The sequence below is a fragment of the Eublepharis macularius genome, chromosome 1 (genome assembly GCF_028583425.1).
Source record: "Eublepharis macularius isolate TG4126 chromosome 1, MPM_Emac_v1.0, whole genome shotgun sequence".
In the NCBI taxonomy this organism is placed as follows: Eukaryota; Metazoa; Chordata; class Lepidosauria; order Squamata; family Eublepharidae; genus Eublepharis; species Eublepharis macularius.
The window spans coordinates 24,085,088-24,106,756 of NC_072790.1; the positions used below are offsets into that span (position 1 = coordinate 24,085,088).

Sequence of the window (21,669 nt, forward strand, 5' to 3'; positions counted from 1 at the left end):
GGTCTTGGTATTGTAGTTCCTGACGTTTCGCCAGCAGCTGTGGCTGGCATCTTCAGAGGTGTAGCACCAAAAGACAGAGGTCTCTCAGTGTCACAGTGTGGAAAAGATGTTGGCAGGTCATTTGTATCTACTCAGGAGGGGTGAGGTTGAGCTGAGTCATCCTGTAAGAGTTTCCCAGGGTGTGGAATGCTAATGGAGGGAGGCTTCACTGTATCCTGAGGAGGTTCTTTTGCATATGGATTGGGGCTTGATGTGCTAATCTTCTCTGCAGGGCTATTGCACATCAAGCCCCAATCCATATGCAAAAGAACCTCCTCAGGATATGAGGGGCTGAGGCCATGAAGAGTGTTGAACATGATAGTCATGATCTTGAATGGAGTCAGCCTTTCCCATTGAGGCTTCCTCTCCCTCTCCCTCCTTTGGGGGGTGGGGTGGGACCAGGGGGCTATGGAGGGGCCCCTTCCCAGGGATTTTCACTCCCATTCTGCCCCTGCTCACAGGACTGTTCTGTGGATAAAACGGGGGAGAGGAGAATTATGTGAACTGCATTGGGTCCCCGTTGTGGAGAAAAGTGGGGTATAAATGAAAGAAAGAAATATAAATATAGATGTAAGAATAATAGTTAGGCTGGTATGTGTGGGGGTGGGGTGGGGAGAATGAATCAGAGAAAGGTGAGAATATGGAGGCTGCCAGGAGGAGGGAAAGACAAAATAGTGTGGGTAAGATGATACACTAATCTTCTGAATAACAGAACCCAGAATGTAGCTGTGTGGAAGAGTTAATCCGAAAATATATTTCCCACTGAAACGAATGGAAACAACCTCTGAAAGGATTTCTCAGTATTAGCTTCCATTCTGATATTAAACTCAACTGAAGTATTTGCCATGATTACTGGAATTCTGAACCAATTCCAACTGTCTTTCTCCCTCCCTCCCTCTCTTTCACCCACCTAGTTATCAGGGGTGAGGCCAAATTCTGAGTGACCTTAGAATTATGACTAAGGGCCAAACTACAAGTGACAAATGACACAGATTAGACACTTGTCAGCTTCCCTCAAGTTTTGATGGGAAATGTAGGCACTTTGGCAGAATGTTGGACAAGTGACAGTTGAAAAGTCCATTGGACAGCAGCCAAGCTGCAAGACCAGGGTGCCTACATTTCCCATCAAAACTTGAGGGAAACTGACAAGTGTCCAACCTGTGTCAGGCATCACTTATAGCTTGGCCCTGAGACTCACTGATCTTCCATTATGTTGTGCAGCGCTCCTCTCCGTCATGTAACTCATCATGCATGAGTGAGATCAAGACCTATTTGCTAGGTTTATGTATTAAATTATTTTATAGCATGCTGTGCTAGAAATGACAAACAGCCGAGTAATGAAAATACAAATATATTACTTCACTTAGGTAGGTACCTCTGAAGGTCATCCAACATCAGTGGCAGAGAACAAATGTAGGCTGGGTCTTCTCGAGGATGGTAAGGAGAAAGCAGACATCCATCCTTGTGTCTGGCTTTGCCCCTACCAAGTTGAGGAGTGTAAAGTCAAGTGCTCGTGAATGGCACCTGATCTTCTTGAATGACTGAGTTCAGCGGTCTAAGTATTTTTGTTGTCTTTCTAATCATATTTGTGCCCACCCCAAACATACCATAATTTTCTCCTTTTTGCTGCTTAGAAATTAAATGGCACTGTGAAGTGTTATATTGTGAAAATGGTTATGCTTTCTTCTATTTGTCTGAAATTTGGCATGCGGGAGGATTCTTGGATACAGTGATGTCAGTCACTCAGAATTTTATCCCAGATGGATGGGGGTGGGGCGTGGGGGAGTTTCAGCCAGAGATAAGCTCCTAAAATTTGAAACCAAACGAAGCAACTACACTTTAAAAAAAGATGCGTAATATCTCTAACAAATTTAAGAATACAGAAGGCCAGGGCTTTTTTTCAGCTGGAACGTGATGGAACGGAGTTCTGGAACCTTTTGAAAACGGTCACATGGCTGGTGGCCCCGCCCCCTGATCTCCAGACAGAGGGGAGTTGAGATTGCCCTCCGCGCCGCTTGGCGGCGCGGAGGGCAATCTCAACTCCCCTCTGTCTGGAGATCAGGGGGCGGGGCCACCAGCCATGTCACCATTTTCTCTGAGGGAAACCCACGGAGTTCCACCACCTCTTTTCCCAGAAAAAAAGCCCTGCAGAAGGCTAATATTAAAATGAACCAAAAAATGAACAATTTTTTTCTACAGAAAAATGCAGATCTCTCCCTTTCTAAATTCCTAATGTTTAGAGAGGTTGAAATAATGGGGGCAAGTTCCTCATATTTCTTTCAAAATACTTGACATGTGTTCAATTGGAGAAAAGTTTGCAAAGTCGTGTTCAACTTTTGGAAATCTCTCAATAGTTTCAAATTCAGTAATTAACCCAACTGCTCATTGGCAACAATACTCAGTATATAATTAACTGGATTAACCTTCCACATAATTTTGTGGTGAACCTTCAGTCAGGAGTTAAGAGAGTTTACACCTGTTCTGTTCATTTGATGAATTAGACACCACCCACCTAATTATATAGAGAGTTTTTATAGCTGGAGTATGCAGAAAATTGGGGAATAGTTCCCATAAGATGGCTGGGTTGAATGATTTGTGAGAACTTACACAGGGCTCTGGCTATATGAACAATTTGTGCTGTGCATTTCAGTTGGCAGACACCATCCTTGATCAACTTCTATTGCAAATTTTGCTGTAACCACGACAGGCAACTTTTCATTATCGAGAAATGGCTTGGATGGATCCCCTTTCTGTGTTGTTCCTATTTCCCTTGGCAATTGCATTCCTTTGGAAAATGAGCAATTTATGGAACAGCAGTAGCCAAAATCTTCCACCGGGACCAAAACCATTACCACTAATAGGAAACCTCCATCTAATGGATGTGAAGAGGCCTTACAGAACCCTGTTAAAGGTAAGCTTCTTGCTCTTTTTGTTTCAGATCCATGTGTTGTGCTGGCCCTGCAGGACAGAGAGACCTTCAGCTTCTTCATTCCAAATATAAGCATTAATGTCCAAACAAACATATGTCAATTCTCTATGTATAAACTAAATGTACTTGATATATTGCCCTGACCTGGATGTCTTGAGCCAGCCTGATCTCATAAAAACCTGCATGCTAAGCAGGTTCACCCTGGTTAGTAACTGGATGGGAGACCACCAAGGAAGTCCAGGGTATTTATGCAGAGGCATAAAAATCAATAGAAGCATTGATTATTGTCATAACTGAATTCTGTTAACTAAACCACTGTGGTGCCAAAAACAAAATTATAGTCCTCTTTCAATTTAAATTGAACGAAGCATTCCTCCAAAACCATTTTTTCCATAAAGTTGAAGATAACAACCTGATAGATTCCTGGACAATCTTTAATCCAGATGAAAAGGACAGCTCATATAACATATTCAAGACTGAGTTGGGGAAGGCATTAATAACAATGAAACGTAGGAAGCTGGAATAAAAGCTATGACTAAGGTAGATCATGCACAAGTGGATCAGCCAAGATCTTGAAATGAACTAGGGATTCAGAGAACTTGCTACACCTATTGTTACAACTATGTATTGGTATAATTATAGCCTGGTGGTAGAGTGTGTGTCCAATTCACAGCCGACTTATGGTGACCCATGGTGGGTTTTTCTAGGCAAGAAGCTAACAGAGATTGTTTGCCAGTGCCTGCCTCTGCAATGCTGGTCTTCGCTGGAGGACTCCCATCCAATTATTAACCAAAGCCGACCTTGCTTAGCTTCTGAGACATGACAAGATCGGGCTCATCTGGGCCATCCAGGCCAGGGCATAACTATAGTCTAGTGCTATTTTTTTTCCAAAAAAATTGGAAAAGCCCTGTGGCCTAAGTGTGGGGTGGTGACAACTTCTGGGGGATTGGAGCAGGGAAACTGCAAGGAAAACTTGCCATGTGGAAGCCCTGGTACAGCTGTGCTTAATCTGCAGTCGCACCAGCAATGTTGAAACCAAAACATCCCATCCCAGTGTGGATGAGACCAACAACAGTCCCAGGGGACTTGAGACACTTGCAAAGTATGTTGACCAGCCTCTGGAAATACTGGCACAAGTCATTCTCCAAAACAGACATGACATTTTTGATAGCCTATTGTTCTCATTATCTCTAAACACATTACTAAGAACCACTCAGAGGTTCTGAAGAACCCACATCTGGAGTAGGGAATCAGCTGGATGGAGTTCAGTGGTTCAGTCCAGATGACACTGAGGGGTTGGTGGTCAATAATGGTGCTAGCCATCAGTGGTTTGGGGGGTACTATTAGTTTTGGTGCTGCAGATTGTAGCGGTGTGCATAAACAAAATCCGGCGTTCCAAACTGTTAGAATAAATCACTGTAGCCTAATTTGAATAGAAAGAGTGGAGAGTACTTGCAGATGGAAAGGGGGCTTAATACTTTGTATAGTGTCAGTTTGTCTGTTGCAACTGAACTGGCCCCTCCCTGCTGTGAATAAATATTCCTTTTGTGCCAGTTAAAAAAGGTCTGTTACTTTAACTGTCTATCTTATGTACAAGTTAGGAACAAGTTTTCTCTCATAGTTTGCTGTTTGCTGTGCTGTATATAGTTATTAAATAAAGTTCAATATTATCTGAACAAATACGTCTGCAGAATGATATTACTTTTCACTGGATTCAACTATTGACTCAACGATATTGACTATTCAACTATTGACTCAACTATATGGAACAGGAGGGTGAAGGTCAAAAAGCCTAATGGTGGAAGGGGGACTTGTTCAATGGCCTGTAGAATTCAAACACATTGCCAAATTTGCTTGAATTTGGGTTATTGTCAAAAGGACAGGCAAAAGACACGCTGCTGCAATTTTGGTAACATTGTTTAAAAAACAACTCCAACCCTCCTGGAAATTCTACATAGAGAATAATTAAAGTGCAAAGGTTGCTGCAGATGGGGGGAGGGGCTGCAGTGGAAAACTTCCACACTTTCTGAAAGGAAACGAACAACAAACCACAACAAGGAAAGAAGGCAAAGACAGCGTATTCAGTAGAAATCTAAAAAAAATATTGTGAGTCACTGTCAGAGTAGAAAATGAAGGGATACTAACATGACTTTATTTTTTTTAATGCCACAGGCGAGGTGACATTCTCGTGGCACTGGCTGTTGCTTGACAGCCATTTTAGGAATTGAGAACTAAGTGCAGCTACATGGAGAGATGCCACCTCATCACTGTCGTGAAGACCTGAACTATCATTTTCACTTTTAAAAATTATATTTCAGTTATCTGAGCAGTATGGTCCTGTCTTCAGTGTCCAACTGGGATTCCAGAAAATGGTGGTTCTGGCTGGCTATGAAACAGTAAAGGAGGCTTTGGTGAACCAGGCAGATGCATTTGCGGAGCGGGCCAGCATCCCGATCTTTGAAGAGGGTACAGGAGGCTATGGTGAGGACGATGCTTTTTAATAACAGGTGGTCTTGCTTTCTTACATGTCACTGCAACACCTACCAAATTATGCTAGGAGATATGCAAAGTGGAGTTTTCCAGACTATACAATAGTCTGGAAGATAATAGTCTGGCTTAATCTACATCTTGAGAGTAATGTGCTTGTTATTCAATCTTTACATGTAGATCTGCAGGCATTAGAAGGAGATAGCTTTTATCTCCCTGAGTGAAAACATTCACTCGTGGATGTCTGCCCATCAAGCAACTATTAAAGGGGCAATGTATTGTCGAAGGGGCAGCTAAACTGAATGTTTTTCAGTTGGCAGACTTATTTGATAATAATAACAACAACAACAACAACAACAAAAACTGTGCTTATATAGCATTCTTCTAGATAGATTAGTGCCCCACTCAGAGTGGTGAAAAAAGTCAGTATATTATTAACCCCACAATACAGCTTGGGAGCTGGAGCTGAGATGAGTGGCTGACCAAAGAAGACCTGCTGAGCTCATGGCAGTAAGCAACAAACACAAGAAGCCATGATAAACTAACTAACAAGTAGTATATAATTCAATACAATATATTAAACATAATTCCATAATACTTAGTTGAAAAGTAGTGAATATATACATATGGTATGGTTACATATACATAAGGCAAGGCATTTGACAAAGCAATAATCAACCAGAATATCTGTATCGTTTTAAAGTGGTAGTGCCTGAAATTGATAAAAATGTCTACAAAGTAACCACCATTCAATCCAAGAGTATTTTTCTAGACGGTGCAAATAGAGGTCTTCAACATCAATCTATCAATAATTAATTTTTATGAGACAATATAGGTGTTCGATGTATTGTCGAAGGCTTTCACGGCCGGAGAACGATGGTTGTTGGGGGTTTTCCGGGCTGTATTGCCGTGGTCTTGGCATTGTAGTTCCTGACGTTTCGCCAGCAGCTGTGGCTGGCATCTTCAGAGGTGTAGCACCAAAAGACAGAGATCTCTCAGTGAGAGATCTCTGTCTTTTGGTGCTACACCTCTGAAGATGCCAGCCACAGCTGCTGGCGAAACGTCAGGAACTACAATGCCAAGACCACGGCAATACAGCCCGGAAAACCCCCAACAACCATCAATATAGGTGTTTACGGTCTTGTACAATAATGATGGTAATACTAACAACGATGATGATTATAATAACAACTGTGACGGGAAGCCAGCAATCTGCTGGTTTCATCTCTTCATCCTGGCAGTCGTTATATCAGAATTCCACATATACACAACCAAATAGTCATTCAATAAGACACCCTCAGTAACCATCCTCCATTTTAGACATATGTCTAAATTATATTTAATTGTAACCCTCTTTTCCCTCGCACATATAGATTGGGACAAAACTCAGGATAGCAAATCTTAATCCTGGCACTTAAATGTATGAGTGAAAGGGGAACTTTTGATCCTCAACTCTTAATTTTATTCACAAAATCACAGAGCTGGAAGGAGCCATACAGACCTTCTAGTCCAACCCCCTGCCCAATGTAGGATGAGCCTAAAGCATCCCTGACAAATATTCATCCAGCCTCTTCTTGAAAACTGCCAGTGAAGGGGAGCTCACCACCTCCCTAGGCAGCTGATTCCACCTTTGAACTACTCTGACGGTGAAAAAGGTTTTCCTAATATCCAGCTGGTACCTTTCTGCATGTAATTTAAGCACGTTGCTTCAGGTACTATCCTCTGCTGCCAATTGGAACAGCTCCTTGCCCTCCTCCAAATGACAGCCTTTCAAATACTTAAAGAGAGCAATCATGTCCCCCTTCAATCTCCTCTTCTCCAAACTAAACATTCCCAAAGCCCTCAGCCTTTCCTCATAGGGCTCCAGACCCCTAATCATTCTCGTTGCACCCCTCTGCACCCTCTCGATTTTGTCCACGGTGAGAGGCCACAGGAAGAAATTAAAACACTAAAAATGGAGCACAGTGTTGCAGTGGGAAAAACCCTGCAAACCTTTATGACAATCTAGGCAGCATTCCTCCAACTTAAGTGTCTTTTTCTAAAGATAGAATCACTTAGAATGGGCAAAGGCTCCTTAGGTTGGAGGAAGGCTTTTTGGAGGATGGTTGGATCCCCCTTTTTCTGTAGTGCATCCTTCACTATAGATGTGCAAATGAGTGCCCCGTGTGCATCTGTACGCAGAACACAGAAACCGTATTGCACCCTTTCATCCTGGGCTCCCTGCAATGCACAAGACCTCCTTCTAGACACCTCCTAGGTTTTGTGTATATAGCCCTAAGCAGGGCTTTTTTTCTGGGAAAAGAGGTGGTGGAACTCAGTGGGTTGCCCTCGGAGAAAAGGGTCACATGGCTGGTGGCCCCGCACCCTGATCTCCAGACAGAGGGGAGTTGAGATGGCCCTCCGCGCCGCTGGTGCATAGGGCAATCTAAACTCGCCTCTGTCTGGAGATCAGGGGGTGGGGCCACCAGCCATGTGACCATTTTCAAGAGGTTCCGGAACTCCGTTCCCCCGCGTTCCCCCTGAAAAAAACCCCTGGCCCTAAGGGCCATGCCAGCCCTTCATACCCACTCTTTTCTTCCATGCAGGAGTTGTTTTTTCTCATGGTGAGAACTGGAAAGTGATGCGGCGGTTTACGTTAACCACGTTGCGTGACTATGGAATGGGCAGGAGGACCATAGAGGACAGAATTGTCAAAGAGTGCCATTTCCTAATACAGAAGTTTGAATCTTACAAAGGTGGGTTGGTGTTATCTTCTGAACTCTAACCACATACCTACAAGCCACAATATAAATTGATTTTTGTAATGATCTATTCTCATTTACCAAAAGAACACTAAGAATTGTAATTAGAGAAACAGTAAAGAGACCAGTAGCACCTTTAAGACTAACCAACTTTATTGTAGCATAAGCTTTCAAGAACCACAGCTCTCTTCGGCAGATGCATCTGACAATTCCAGTGTGAATTAAGTTGACTTTTACTGGGGTCTTTTGTCACTGAGGAGCAAAATTAAGGCTCTTTCCAACGTAAATGCTACTTTTTTTTAAACAGGAAAACCATTTGAGAACACTGTAATCATGAATACTGCTGTTGCCAATATTATCGTATCCATATTGTTTGGCAAGCGATATGAATATGAAGATTCCACATTTGTAAGACTACTGAACTTGATCAATGAAAATATCCGGCTTCTTGGAAGTCCCTCTGTCACGGTAATCTAACCATTTTAAACAGGTTAAATAATTGTTTGGAATTTTGAGCCATACATTGCAGGCAGGACTAAACCTGGGGAAACTGCCAGAAAACCTTTCCTGGGTTCCAATGTAGTCTAACTCACAAAGCATTGAAGTCTTTATTAGTTACCAAATAGAATAAAGTAATTAAAAAGCCAGTATAGTCTCAGCAGATCATCTAGCATTAAAATAATACAGCTAGCTGATTAGATGATACAGTCAGCACCTGAAGCTTAGTTGGTAGTTCACTTCTGAGCATACAGCAGACACTTGAGTGGTAGCGAGGGCACACATAATAATCTGGGCCATCAGAGTTCAGCCCCTGGATTGGATCTGGGGGTTCGACCTTGGGAACGGGCTATGCTGGATTATAGCCAATTGCATAAATCCAGCTTTTTTGCTTGTCCCAGAGCCAAATCATATACCCCTAATAACCAAAGATATTAGGTATTTAGGTTTAAATTAATTATCATACAATTTGAGTTTTATACAAGAGACAGCAAAGGAAGATTTGAAATGGTGGTCCAAGATGAAGTTATTATGGTTGGGACAAATTACTGTTCTTAAAATATGTGTTTAAAATGACAAGATTAGATGGAAAAGGGAGATGATATAATCTGGGACTACTGGATATAATCTGGGACTATTGGATATAGTCTGGGACTATTGGAGAAAGTAGTTGGTAGGATGTTTTTCAGTTTTAATAATGGTAATTGGCAGTTACCAGTAAAGGAGAGAAAATGAAGCCTGGGGAATATTTCAGCTATTTATAGGCTGCTTGACCAGAAGGACAATTCTAGGCATACCTATCAAGAAAGATGGGCAAAAGGTATAAAGTCAGAAATCCCAGATAACATCTGGGTAAACATTTTTTAAAAATGTTTACTAGTATACAAAAATATGTGGCAATTAAAGAGAACTGCGTAAGATGATTTATAGGTTAGTAAAAATGTTGCCAAGCTCCTCAGGTTTGTGTTGGAGAGGTGGAAAACAGTGGTTTCTTGGCTCCTTTCTCCACATGTGGAGGGACTTACTAAAAGCTATAGGAATGTGATTCAGGAGGGGCTAAGGGATATGAAAACAAATATACAACTTACACCACTGATAGCTCTTCTGGGGCATAACATGGAAAAACTACCTAGGAATTTATGGTAACTAGTTTTATATTTAGTGATTGTGGCCAGGGCCGGATCTACATATTTTTTGAGGGGGGGGGAGTGAAAACTGGCACCCCCTTATATTTTTTCTTTATATATACATATATGATCAATGTTTTAATATAGATATATAATAAACAACTCTTAAACCACCGAATAAATTGTGTTGACTTCTATGAATTGTTAATAATAACAACTTTACATTATCTTATCCATCATTAGCTAAGCATTCCTCCTAGAATTCCTTTCGTTGTAGGGAGCCAAGGGAGTTCATAGGCAGACATGCATGTTAGATATTAGGAAGGCAGAGTTTGAGGAACTCAGAGGCCTGACGAGAGTCAATCCATGGCAAAAAATACTGGAAGGGAGAGGAGCAAGCGAAGGGCGGGCTCTCCTAAAACAAGAGCTATTGCGAGCTCAAGCTGTCAATGTTCCAGTAAGACAAATGTGGTAGGGAACTCACAATGACAGGGGAAATTTAAACTCCAACAATGGAAGCCCACTACCCAAATAAAGAAAATAGATTCAAATTCTTAATTCTAGAAAAATAACATTGGTTAGCCAAGGCAAGTTTCTGACACCCAAAAGAATCCACAGCAGATGCAAAGTAGAGATATATGAAAAGTAAACTCTCTTGCTAGGGCATCATGTCCTTAGGAGAAAATGCAGATAACTACTTAACTTCAACTAAAAGTGAACTTTTCTGGCTTTTTTTCCTTCAAAACTTCTCACAGCATCATCATAATTTATGGTATTTGCCATACCACTTTCAATAGACAGTATAGCCAGTCTTGACAAACGCTCCTGATACATTGCTGACCTGAGGTAATCTCTTTTGGCTGGATATCAGATCTAATTCTGGGAGATTTCCAGCCTGGAAGCTGGCAACCACCATACCATAAGGCTGGATGCTAAGGACTGTTCTTACTAGTGGTGTAAAATTTCCACAAGTTTTGAAGCCATAGGAAAAAGGTCCCCCCTCCTTTTTTTTTTTTTTTTGCTACATAACCTGGGAAATTTGGGGGGAAATTGATATGTATGTAATTCATTAACTTACTTTCCTGACAAATCATGTCTTATTTTATTGATTTAACAACTTAGCATATAGAAGTATGCTATGTGGAATAATTAAATTTAAAAGTATAAAGTATATTAGTATTAGTATCCCACGCCCCTACCTTCCTGCCTTGGTTTGATCATCTCCCTCTGTGCTGATCTCTGAGCAAATACAGCAAATAGAATGGTGCCTGCCAGCTGGTGGGGTGATGGAGGAGCCCCCCCTCCCCCTCCATGCGCACCTTTTGGCGCGGTGGCACTTCAAGCTCTTCTCACCCCAGGCAGCAGCGCGCACATGCAGAGACAGAAAAAAAGCGAGTGAGCCAGGCACAAGCGCCTATTTGCTGGGAAGAGAGGTGAATGCAGATCCCCCTCCTTGCCGGTGCACAGGCCGCTCTCTCTTTGATGGAGCAAATGGAGGCGCCTGCTGGCTGCCGGGGCCTGGGGGGGCAGCAGTGGAGCCCTTCCCCTTCACACACACATGCCTTCTGCTGGCTGTCCCACCGTTTGGTGTGCTTTGCTCTTGAGAGTTGAGGCAGGAAAAAAAACAAGAGGGAGAGCTGGGCACGAGCGGCTGTTTGCTGGGGAGGAGAACTCGGATTCTTCTCTTTGCCCATTTGCCGCCCCCTCTTTGATGGCGCCTGGGGCAGGCAACCCCCCTGCCCCCCCCCCAGATCCGGCCTTGATTGTGGCTAGAGTGTTAAAAGCTTTGAGCTCTGCTTGAGATTCACCATTTAGCTTTCGTTCTCTCTTAATCTTTTCCTTTCTCATCTGTTATTCCTTTAGCTGTTCAACATGTTTCCAGCGCTGGGCTTTCTTTTTGGTGGTCGCAGGACTGCCCTTTCTAACAAGGTGGAATTGGACAACTTCATACAGGACACTTTCTTAGAACGCCTCAAAGAATTGGATGTGAATGACCAAAGGAACTTTATTGATGCTTTTCTAATCCGACAGCAAGAGGTAACAGTTGGCAACATTCTGAGTCTTGCATGGAATGGCAACTTTTCTACAGTCACCTGAAGAGCTCTTGAATGATCTAGACCCCAAATAAGCAAGAAATTAGGGTGCCAGGTGCCGCAGTGGGGGGTCGGGAATACCCTGCTCCCACTTTCTGATTCCTGCCAGCACTTACCTGGCAGGGGAACAGGCCTCCTGGGCATGCTCCCAGTGCAACATGATGACATCACTCCCAGGAGTGACATCATCACAAAGGGCCTAGGTGGGCTCCTATGCTTAACATCAAGCTGATTTGGGCCCCAAATGGACCCCAAATTGGCCCGGTGCTAAGTGTAGGAGTGCTCCCAGGCTTTGCATGTTGAATGAAGGAGAAAAATTAGTGCCAGGTGTGTTCTCCCCCAGAATAGGGTTGCCAGTCCCTCACTGGGGGTGGGTGATCCCCTGCTCCCAACCTTCCCTTCACCCCCGCTTACCTTGGCTGGCAGAGGAGGCGCCTCCTGGGGCTGAATTGGGATGAAATCAGCCCAGATCAGGCCCCAGTCAGCCTGGATTGGGCTGCTGCGGAGCTTGGCAGCACTCCTGTGCTCCGTAGTGGCCCGATTTGGGCCAAATTGACCCAAATTGGGGACAAATTGTCCTGATCCAGCCTGGATCATCCTGATCCGGGCCTGATTTGGCCAGGTCAGGCCTGAGTCAGCCTGGATTGGGCCCGAATCGGGCCAGTTCAGCCCCCTGCAGAGCATGGGAGTACTCCCAGGGTGGCCTACAGTCTGCACTATTATGTCACTTCTTGGAAGTGATGTCATTGCGCGGGCACACCTGTGAGTGCACCCAAGAGCATGCACCCAGAAAAGAACAGGTAGGTGCCATCTCCTGCCCGCGGAGTGGGAGGACCTGGCAACCCTACCCAGAAGGGTAAGGGTGCCTGGCAACCCTTGTTAGAAAGATGTTATGTGTGTGCTATTTCTCCAGACATTCTTTGCCCTTGGTACTGCTGATTATTTAATTTAATTTAATTTATTCAATTTATAGTCCGCCCTCCCCACACAAGTGGGTTCAAAGTACAAAGAAGTTATCTGTTTTTTATGCTGTTCACACAACATCAGACTAATTACTTCCCATATGCCTTTCCTCAGCTTCCACAGCCAGACACTCCCCTATAGCACCATATAATATGAAAGAACAGACATTGGTTGAGTATAGAGTTGGTAGGCCTTCCACATTTTCAAGACCATGAAGCCTCAGGAGGGCTATCACCTGAAGAGCTCCAAATGAAGAAGCATGTAATTATTAGATATGGGCATGAACAGCAATATGAACTAAAAAAAACCCCACGAACAGCCCAAACTGCTGTTTCCGAACAAGCTGTTTGTGAGGCCCCATTCTAAATGAACAAGTGGCCGTTGCAAGCCTTGTTCATTGCTGTTCATTGCTGTTCGTCAAGTCAGACAGTCTGGCACCTGCAATCAATTCCCTTGGCAACTCAGGCAGGGATTGTCTGAACTCTGTCTGAACTTCTGCTGTTGCCCTGGAAACCCCAATTTAAACCCAATTTAGCTTGATAGGCAGGTCTTCCGTCCAAGTGTGGACTGAAACTCCAAATTTGTTACCAGAGGAAAAGACCAGGGGGGAGGGGGGCTCCCAGCTCTGGCTTTCAGGGAGAGACAGCTGCTGTTAGAGAGACAGGGTGAGTGCATTGGAGCTTGAATTTTCTTAGTGTGTGTGGTGGGATAGGGATCTACCCCTTCAGGTTCCAGGGCTGCTGCCAGGCTCTGGGGCCAAGCTATTATTTATTATTGGTACCTTTCCTGCTGCCTGCTCAGGTAGGTTTTATGGGAGTGGTGCAGTAGGGATCTTGATGGCTGAAGGAGAGCCTGCTGGCCCCAACGAACAAGGAACATGTTCGTGACAGGATCATGTTCGTCAGTGTTCGTTGTTCGTAGATGGCAATGAACAACAAACACCATGTTTGTTGGGGGGGTTTTCTGTTCATGCCCATGTCTAGTTATGATGCTTTAAGAAAATGACTCATGTACTTTATCAGTACACCATTCTTGTAAATATTAGATTTTACTTTGCTTTTTGCAGATGGGCTGTATCTCTTCTGAGATTAGTTCTGAAATAAATAAGTAGGGAACACTTCTTTGAAATGAGAGTTAAGTGTAGGACTCAGTAAGTCAAACTTCTTCCGGAACATTCTGTATATCATAATATGACCCTTCAGTTGATTCAGCCTACTTACATTTCAAAGAGAATAATAGGGGAGATGAAGGATGGATATAATATTTGCATCTTTGAGTTTCATAAAAATGTCACATTAAATTGACCTATAGAAGAAAAAAAATTGTTCAATGCAGTACAAAATTGCTACAAGTAATCTCAAAATGGCTGCTGCTATAGATTTCAGTTCTTTCCCATTGTTGTTTGAATTTCTTCCCTTTCAGTTACAGAACCCTTTACTTGCTCATTTAAAGGAATGCAAAACTTTTTAAAAATCTGTTTGCATTCAGACACCGAAGTGGGTTAAAGAGCCCCTATGAAAAGGACCTTTCAGTGCTTTCCGTCTCTATCAATGTTTTAAAATTCATGGGCCACTCTTCGTATTGTTTAATGATTGAAGCAGAGAAACACAAATTTGATCCAATAATCTGGATCTCATCTGTTTACACAGATGGAATACACAAGTCTTGTTTTGATATGCGAACATGTATTTTACTCACACTGCCCTTTTAGTTTCACTCCTTTCTTTCTTCTTATCTCCTAGGAGAAGAACAAGAACAAGACTAACAATTTTTTCCATAATGAAAACCTAAAGGCTCTTGTGATTAACTTATTTAGTGCAGGCACGGAGACCACTTCAACTACCTTGCGTTGGGGTTTGTTGCTGATGATGAAGTACCCTGAAATCCAGAGTGAGTTCTTTCCATTGGTTGGTTTCCATTGTTCTAGGATAGCTTGATTTCAGTTATGCATAGTAATAAGAACGGGAAGAAATCTTAGGTTGCTTGTCATTGGAAGTTACCTGAATGAAGGAGAACAGGAAGCATGATTGAATTATACTTCTTGTTTTTCACCAGTGGGTATAATGTCGAAAGCAGATGGGATTGTTAACTGCTTGAATTTCCTATTTTGTCCAGGAGGTTGGACTAGATGACCCTGGAGGTCCTTCCAACCCTATGATTCTATGAACTCATCACACTTTTGAGCTCCATAGTTTTCATGGCTCCCTCACTAACTTTACTTTCTCCCATTATTGCTGCTCAGCAGAAATAAAGAAATTTCCATTTCATTTTCGTATTTTTCGGTTTCAAACCACCTATGCACAGTTACTATACTTTTCGAGCTGGGGTGTTCTTGGCTCAGTTCTAATATATTTGTGCCCCCCCCCCCATTATCATGATGTTTAGCACCATTCTTTGCAATGTGGGCTTCCAGGCTCTTTGGGGCACCTGTTTTTGCACTGATCGGCACCAAAATCGCACAGAACACATTCCTCCCCTTAAACCATTGGCCCACTGAGTTTTCCCTCAGTTACACTACACGCTCAACAACAACAATTACTGAAGAAAGCAAATGTCAGCAGGTGCATGTGGTGAGAAACTGGATGAGGAGGGAAGGAGTGGCATCAAAACCATCCTGCTTTCTATTCAATTTTTCTTTTTCTATAATGCCAATAAATTACTACCTTTGGTGCTGTGTTTCCTTTTGCTTACTCCCAGGGAAGTGTCGTTAGCATTGCAGCATGATTTGAACCTTTCATTACTTTTATCAAATTTGATTAAACAGGCCATTCCCCCCCAACCCACGTCCTGTGGCACTTTTCCTTAAAGTGATTTCATCTGCCCCGCTGCTGCAGGTTAGACAGACCACTGTTTGGGTAGCACAGCAAAAAACCCCAAGATCCCTCCCAGCAGATCACTTCAGATGTAAATCCCATGGTATTCAATAGTGCTCGCTCCCAGGGAAGTGTCTTTTGAATTGCAGCCTATGACTGAAGTCTCCCTTCAAAACGTTTCCAAAGCTGATAGGTGGGGAAGTGAGAGGGTTCTCCTTGCAAGGTAGACAATGCCACTGCCCAAGTAGTGACTGGGGGAGATGCACTCATGTACTTTGTGCTCATTCTCCCTTCCTGCCAACAGAGTTAATTAATACCATAATTAATGTCATAAGGACTCTCTCCCCATGGGATCTGATGGTGACTGCTATTTAGGAAAACAAGGTGCTGCCCTGTAAGGTAAGCCCAGTGCCTATCTGCTGCTACCTCCTATTGGGTTTTAGTTAAGGCACATTAACTAAACAAACTGCACGCAGAAAGCTCTTGTCCAAGTTAGAGAATTAATAACTGTTTATTTATCTAAAGAAATATATCTACATAAGTTTAGTGGAGAGAAAGAACTAGTAACTGATCTAACTAGCTAGGACGACTTTAGAATGAAAGTAGGCCATCTCTTTCAGGAGGAGACACCATGCTGCCTCTCCTAGTGCATGCAGGGAAGAAGAGAGAGAGGAGGAGGAGAGAAGGGAAGGAAGGAAGTTCCTGTGGCAGGAAGGAGACTGATAGCAGCCTATCTATCTAATTGACTCTATGGTTGTTGCCTTCCTTCTTCTCTGCTGGCTGTCCTAAAGGCCTGAGCAAGAGAAATCGCCAGTCCCTTCTTCCAACACCTCCTGCTGGTGCTGCAAGTTACAAAACAAAACAAAACACACAAACTCTTTGCTGCGAGGGACTCATTACAAATTAGTTTCCCAAATTGGTCCAGCATTCCAGAAGCTGTTTTAACAAAACAAAACAGTGATTTCTGGGTGTATTTTTGGCTAGTATTTTCCATTATGCACCCTCCTAATAAATCCAGAGGAGTTAGCCTTGTTAGTCTGTATCTGACAAAGAGAACTGTGATTCTTGAAAGCTTATGCTACAATAAAGTTGGTTAGTCTTAAAGGTGCTACTGGACTCTTTTTGATTTTCCTCCTAATAAAGAGTGCATCCCTACCAAAGCTGGTTCCAGGTTTTGGGGGCCCTAGGCAGAGAGAGCTCAGCTCCTCCCCATGCCCACTAAAAGGCTCTCCTTCTAGCTCTCCCACCCATCTGCCACCACCTGCCTGTTCATCCTTTCTTTGCCTACTTGCAAGCTCTCCCACCACCTGCAATCACAGCTGCCCACACGACCTGCATGTCCTTTCCCCACTGGTGCTGGGTGTTTGAGTGCCACTGCCCTGGTCACCAGAAATCCTGATGCTTTGAACACCACCCATAAGCCCTTTCCAAGAAGCACTAGGCAGCATATGCAATTGGGAGCAAAGGTGACAAAATACTTATAAGTGATCAGTAGAAGGGTGGGCGTGCAGGTGAGGAGATGCATGAGTAGGGAGGCAGCAGCAGTGGGCCCTGCCAGAAGCCATGGGTCTAGCTGCTGCTGCCCCATATCTCCAGGTTCTAACACCAATTCTGATCTCCACATGGGTAAAGGACAGAAGACTCTCACTGAACTGTTTTTATACATGTATTACCATTTTCTGAATTCCTGAGTCATTTCAGTTTAGTGTAGTGGTTAGAGTGTCAGACTAGGATATGGGAGGAACAGGTTCAAATCCCTAATCTGCCCTGGGAGCTTTCTGGGTGACCCTGGGCCAGACACACTCTTTCAGCCTAACTTAACTCACAGGGATGTTGAGAGGATAAAATAGAGGAAGGCAGGAAGATGTAGGCCACTTTGAGACTCCACTGGGGAGAAAGGTGGTGGATAACTGAAGTAAATATATAAAAACATTTTTAGTAATTTATACATTATTCCAGGTTTCTGTAATATTATTACTTTGCATCATATTCCCAGAGAGAAATCTCTGCTGCGTAAAGTCTTAACACCTCAATGTCCCCAAATTCAAAACTTCCCGACAGGTTCCAAATAGTTCTCTGTCTCTCTCCACTCCCCAGAAGCTGTCACCTTCCCAAATGCTGTTCGACATTTCATTTCCAGCCATCAAGAGCATTTTACTGCTGATGTCTGTTTAAAAAAACTGGTTCCGTAGCATAAGACCTGTTTCTAGAGGATAAGGTGAATGGACATTATGAACAGGGTGGTTCCTATTCATATTCTGCCACTCCTCTGTGAAAAGTTTATTTACATATTTATTAAAATATTTATAGCCCAGATTTCTTTTTGGCTTAAATTTGAAGACTTCTTTTAGTCTAAGGAGCTTCCGTCCAAGTTTAGTGGCTCTTCCATTGAAGAACCAACTTGAGTTCGAGGTTTCTTAAGCTGAGGGAAAGCTCCATGTAGGGTGATTACTGGGAATAACGTTAAATTTATTTTATTTATTAAAAGTTTTGAGATCCCTCAGCTTTTTCACTGATAGACTAAAATAAACTTCATCATTTCTATTTTAATGGAAGGAAATGTTTTCTTTTCTCAGATAAGGTCCAAGAAGAGATTGCAAAGGTGATCGGGTCTGCTCAGCCTCAGATTGAACACCGATCAAAACTGCCATATACAGATGCAGTAATCCATGAAGTTCAGAGGTTTGCTAATATTCTCCCTATGGACTTGCCACATGCCACCACTACGGATGTCACTCTAAAAGGCTACTTCATTCCAAAGGTGATAAGTCTTCCCTAACTGCACTCCTTTACATTCTTAACTCTTTTGACATACTGTTCTTTTGTTGCATATGGTATTTTACAAAGAGCCTATTTTGGATATTCCAAGGAACTTCAGATAGATCCAGTTAAGACCATTATTTAAAATGGAAGAGCTCTAAGAGCTGGCCCATCCATTAGGCACACCTAGGCAATTGCTGCCCTCTTCACATCTCAGCCTTTTGGCTAAGATCAAGAGCAGTATAGTACCTGCAAAAACCCATGGTCAGAGAATCAGAGGCTTGGTATTGTAAATACAGGAGACAGCAGGGAGCAGACACACAGTTACAAGGATAAGATAGAACTCGAGTTTTTTGTAATTTGTAATCAGACTATAATTGCTAGCTTAAATGTCTGATAGAAATAATGAGGAGTTAATCACAACTGATCTGGGATGAATCATGTTCTCATTCTCTTCAGGAACTTTAAATTTTCTATTCTCCATTAAAGATAAATTTCTGTCTCGAATTCCTTGTGGGATGGAATTCACCAAGTATGAGGAGCAACTGCAGCACCGAGGGTTGAAGTGGCTTTATAAGGCCTCTGGCTTTGCCCCTCGTAGCAATCCTGGATGGCCAGGAAAGAGCTACTGCCTTTCCCTCCTCCGGGGAGGCAAATCATGGCCCCCAGGCACAGCAGCTGTTGCCACCGGCCAGGAGTGCCACATTCACTAGTGCACTATGTGAGATAGTGTTTACTAAAAATGTATTAAATGATCAACCATAACTATGTCTTTAATTAGATATCCTCATTTTCTTTCATAACTCATCGTTTTGACTTTGCAGGGAACTCATATTGTTCCATTATTGTATTCTGTGCTGTATGATGAATCTCAGTGGGAAAAGCCCCTTAAATTCTACCCGGAGCACTTCCTTGATTCCGAAGGAAAGTTTCTAAAGAGAGATGCCTTCATGCCTTTCTCTGCAGGTAACTCCTTTTATATTTATCACTGTAAAGGTAGTCCCCTGTGCAAGCACCCATAGGGGGGATGTCGCATCACGACATTTTCTTGGCAGACTTTTTACGGGGTGGTTTGCCATTGTCTTCCTCAGTCAGCTACACTTTACCTCCAGGAAACTGGGTACTCATTTTACCGACCTTGGAAGGATGGAAGGCTGAGTCAACCTTGAGCTGGCTACCTGAACCCAGCTTTCGCCGGGACTGAACTCAGATTGTGAGCAGAGCTTGGACTGAAGTACTGCAGCTTACCACTCTGCGCCACGGGGCTCTTGTATTTACTGAGGGTTTAATTAATAGATCAGGTCCCAAGTCCATTCACTTGGGAGAATGTCATCCTAGATGGTTGTTTTCTACTTGTTCTTTCAAGATTAGCATTATTACTCAGTCCTCTTAATCTTTGTGTTGTTCTGTAAGATTTGGGTCTGGTAGCACCTTAGAGACCAACTAGATTTTTAGGGTGTGAGATTTCGAGGCTCAACGCTCCCTTCATCAGACATAATGAAATGTAGTCTGCTTTCATATATGCTGTTGATGTTTTATGGTAAATTATTATGGGGCATCATTCTATGGGGAAAATGTTACAAAAATATTATAATGAAGTTAAATAAGCAGGGCTTCTGTGCCACTTCTGCACTGTTACAGGTCGGCGAATCTGTGCTGGTGAGACCCTTGCCAAAATGGAGCTCTTCCTGTTCTTTGTAAGTCTGCTACAGAGATTCACTTTCCAGCCAGCCCCTGGGACGTCTAAAGAAGACCTGGACCTTTCCCGTGCAGTTGGGTTTACTTCGCCTCCAATACCCTACTATTTATGCGCTTTACCACATTCTTAAAATTCAACCGTGCTCATCTCTCCTCTGCACAACACTCTCTTTTCCTGCACCTTCTTGACTGCTAAAAACATTTTAGACTCAGTGGATCCAAACTGTACTTTGTCACAAGTCTTAGTGCTTCAAATGCCTAGTGGGGAACACTCCACAAGTTAATGAAGAGAAATAACTTAGTTCAAAATTTGATCCTCACTTCCTGAATCATTAGCTGTACAGAACAAAAAGAATGATGTATTTGTATCTGCGTGCTGATTCCTTTAATTCACTCGTTATATAATGACTTTGAAATTCCATGACCACCAAATTGGGTTACGATGATATTAACATCCAAGTGAGATCCATCCAATGGTATCAGCTATGTAGACAAAACAAATATATTTCATTAGTACCGTATTCCAGACATTAGACTGGCTTCACAAATGATTAAGGCCTACCTTTTCTACTAACTTTGGAACTTGTTGAAGTCTTATGTCTGAGAAAGATATATAACACTAGAACAGTTCACTGAATGAGTAAACAAACCCAGATGCCTAATTTGTAAAACATTTTGGGGGGTTGAGAATTAAAGAAACCGGCTTGGATCCAGCCAGCTGTTTCTGTAGGCAGAATGATTTCTACCTACAGAGCCTGAGTTGGGTTGCATTGGGAGATGAAGGCACATCCTGTGGGCAGAAATCATTGGATCCCAGCCACCGACTTGTGCTTTTGCACCAAGGCACGTTTCAAGCCTTCCTCTGATGCAAAATACATTGAAAAGCCTCTTTCAAAGGAGGAAGGCTTCATACCTGGCTGACTGGAAGGATAAGATACAAACAAATCTTTTTGGAAAACCTGGTTTTGTTGAAGCTCTTTCATGGTGTTGACCATTCATTCATCGGTTAGGGTCACAATCACCTTCTTGCTTAGCCACCAACTCACAGGACACATCTGTCTTTCTTCTTTCCATTGTTACCATAGGCATCTTAATGACCCTCATTACAGAGTTACGTTCTTGTAATAAGGATTATCGAACACTGTGTATATCGAAGCTGTTGTCAATTTTAGTCAAAATAAAAATTGTTCTCTAGCATATGAGCTTGGTTTTACTTCTCTACCTTTTATTTTATATGAGTAAAACAGTTGCTACAGTGATGGACTGAGATTTATGTGGCAACTATATTACTAACCCTTTACTAACTTCAGACAACTGTTCAAGACTTCCACTTATTTAGCTGAAAAGGAGAGAGCTGGATGTTGTCTGAATATTTGTGACACTTCACCCTAAATCTCCACACAACCTCTTCCAGAACTTTTAGGTAAATGTCGAACAACATGGGAAACAGAATATGCATCCTGGGGGTGGGGCGAGCCATCAAGTTGCAACTGACTTATAGGAACACCAACAAGCGGGTCT

At 42.8% G+C, this 21,669-nt stretch overlaps 1 protein-coding gene across 1 annotated transcript; it reads left to right on the forward strand.

Annotated features, from left to right (window-relative positions):
* The first annotated feature begins 2,304 nt into the window (after positions 1 to 2,304).
* Positions 2,305 to 21,350, forward strand: LOC129341917 (cytochrome P450 2K6-like). Its single transcript, XM_054997276.1, has 9 exons — positions 2,305 to 2,950; positions 5,287 to 5,449; positions 8,041 to 8,190; positions 8,504 to 8,664; positions 11,685 to 11,858; positions 14,620 to 14,767; positions 18,267 to 18,451; positions 19,275 to 19,416; positions 20,092 to 21,350. Exons 1-9 carry the CDS (start codon positions 2,768 to 2,770, stop codon positions 20,277 to 20,279), a joined length of 1,494 nt encoding a protein of 497 aa, XP_054853251.1. The 5' UTR covers positions 2,305 to 2,767; the 3' UTR covers positions 20,280 to 21,350.
* Positions 21,351 to 21,669: the final 319 nt, after the last annotated feature.

Excerpts from the sequence above, each read along its gene's own strand:
- LOC129341917 (XM_054997276.1), top strand. The coding sequence starts at position 2,768 with ATGGCTTGGATGGATCCCCTTTCTGTGTTGTTCCTATTTCCCTTGGCA. Across the intron at positions 2,951-5,286 it reads CTTACAGAACCCTGTTAAAG|TTATCTGAGCAGTATGGTCC; the intron begins GTAAGCTTCTTG and ends ATTATATTTCAG. Across the intron at positions 11,859-14,619 it reads TTCTAATCCGACAGCAAGAG|GAGAAGAACAAGAACAAGAC; the intron begins GTAACAGTTGGC and ends CTTATCTCCTAG.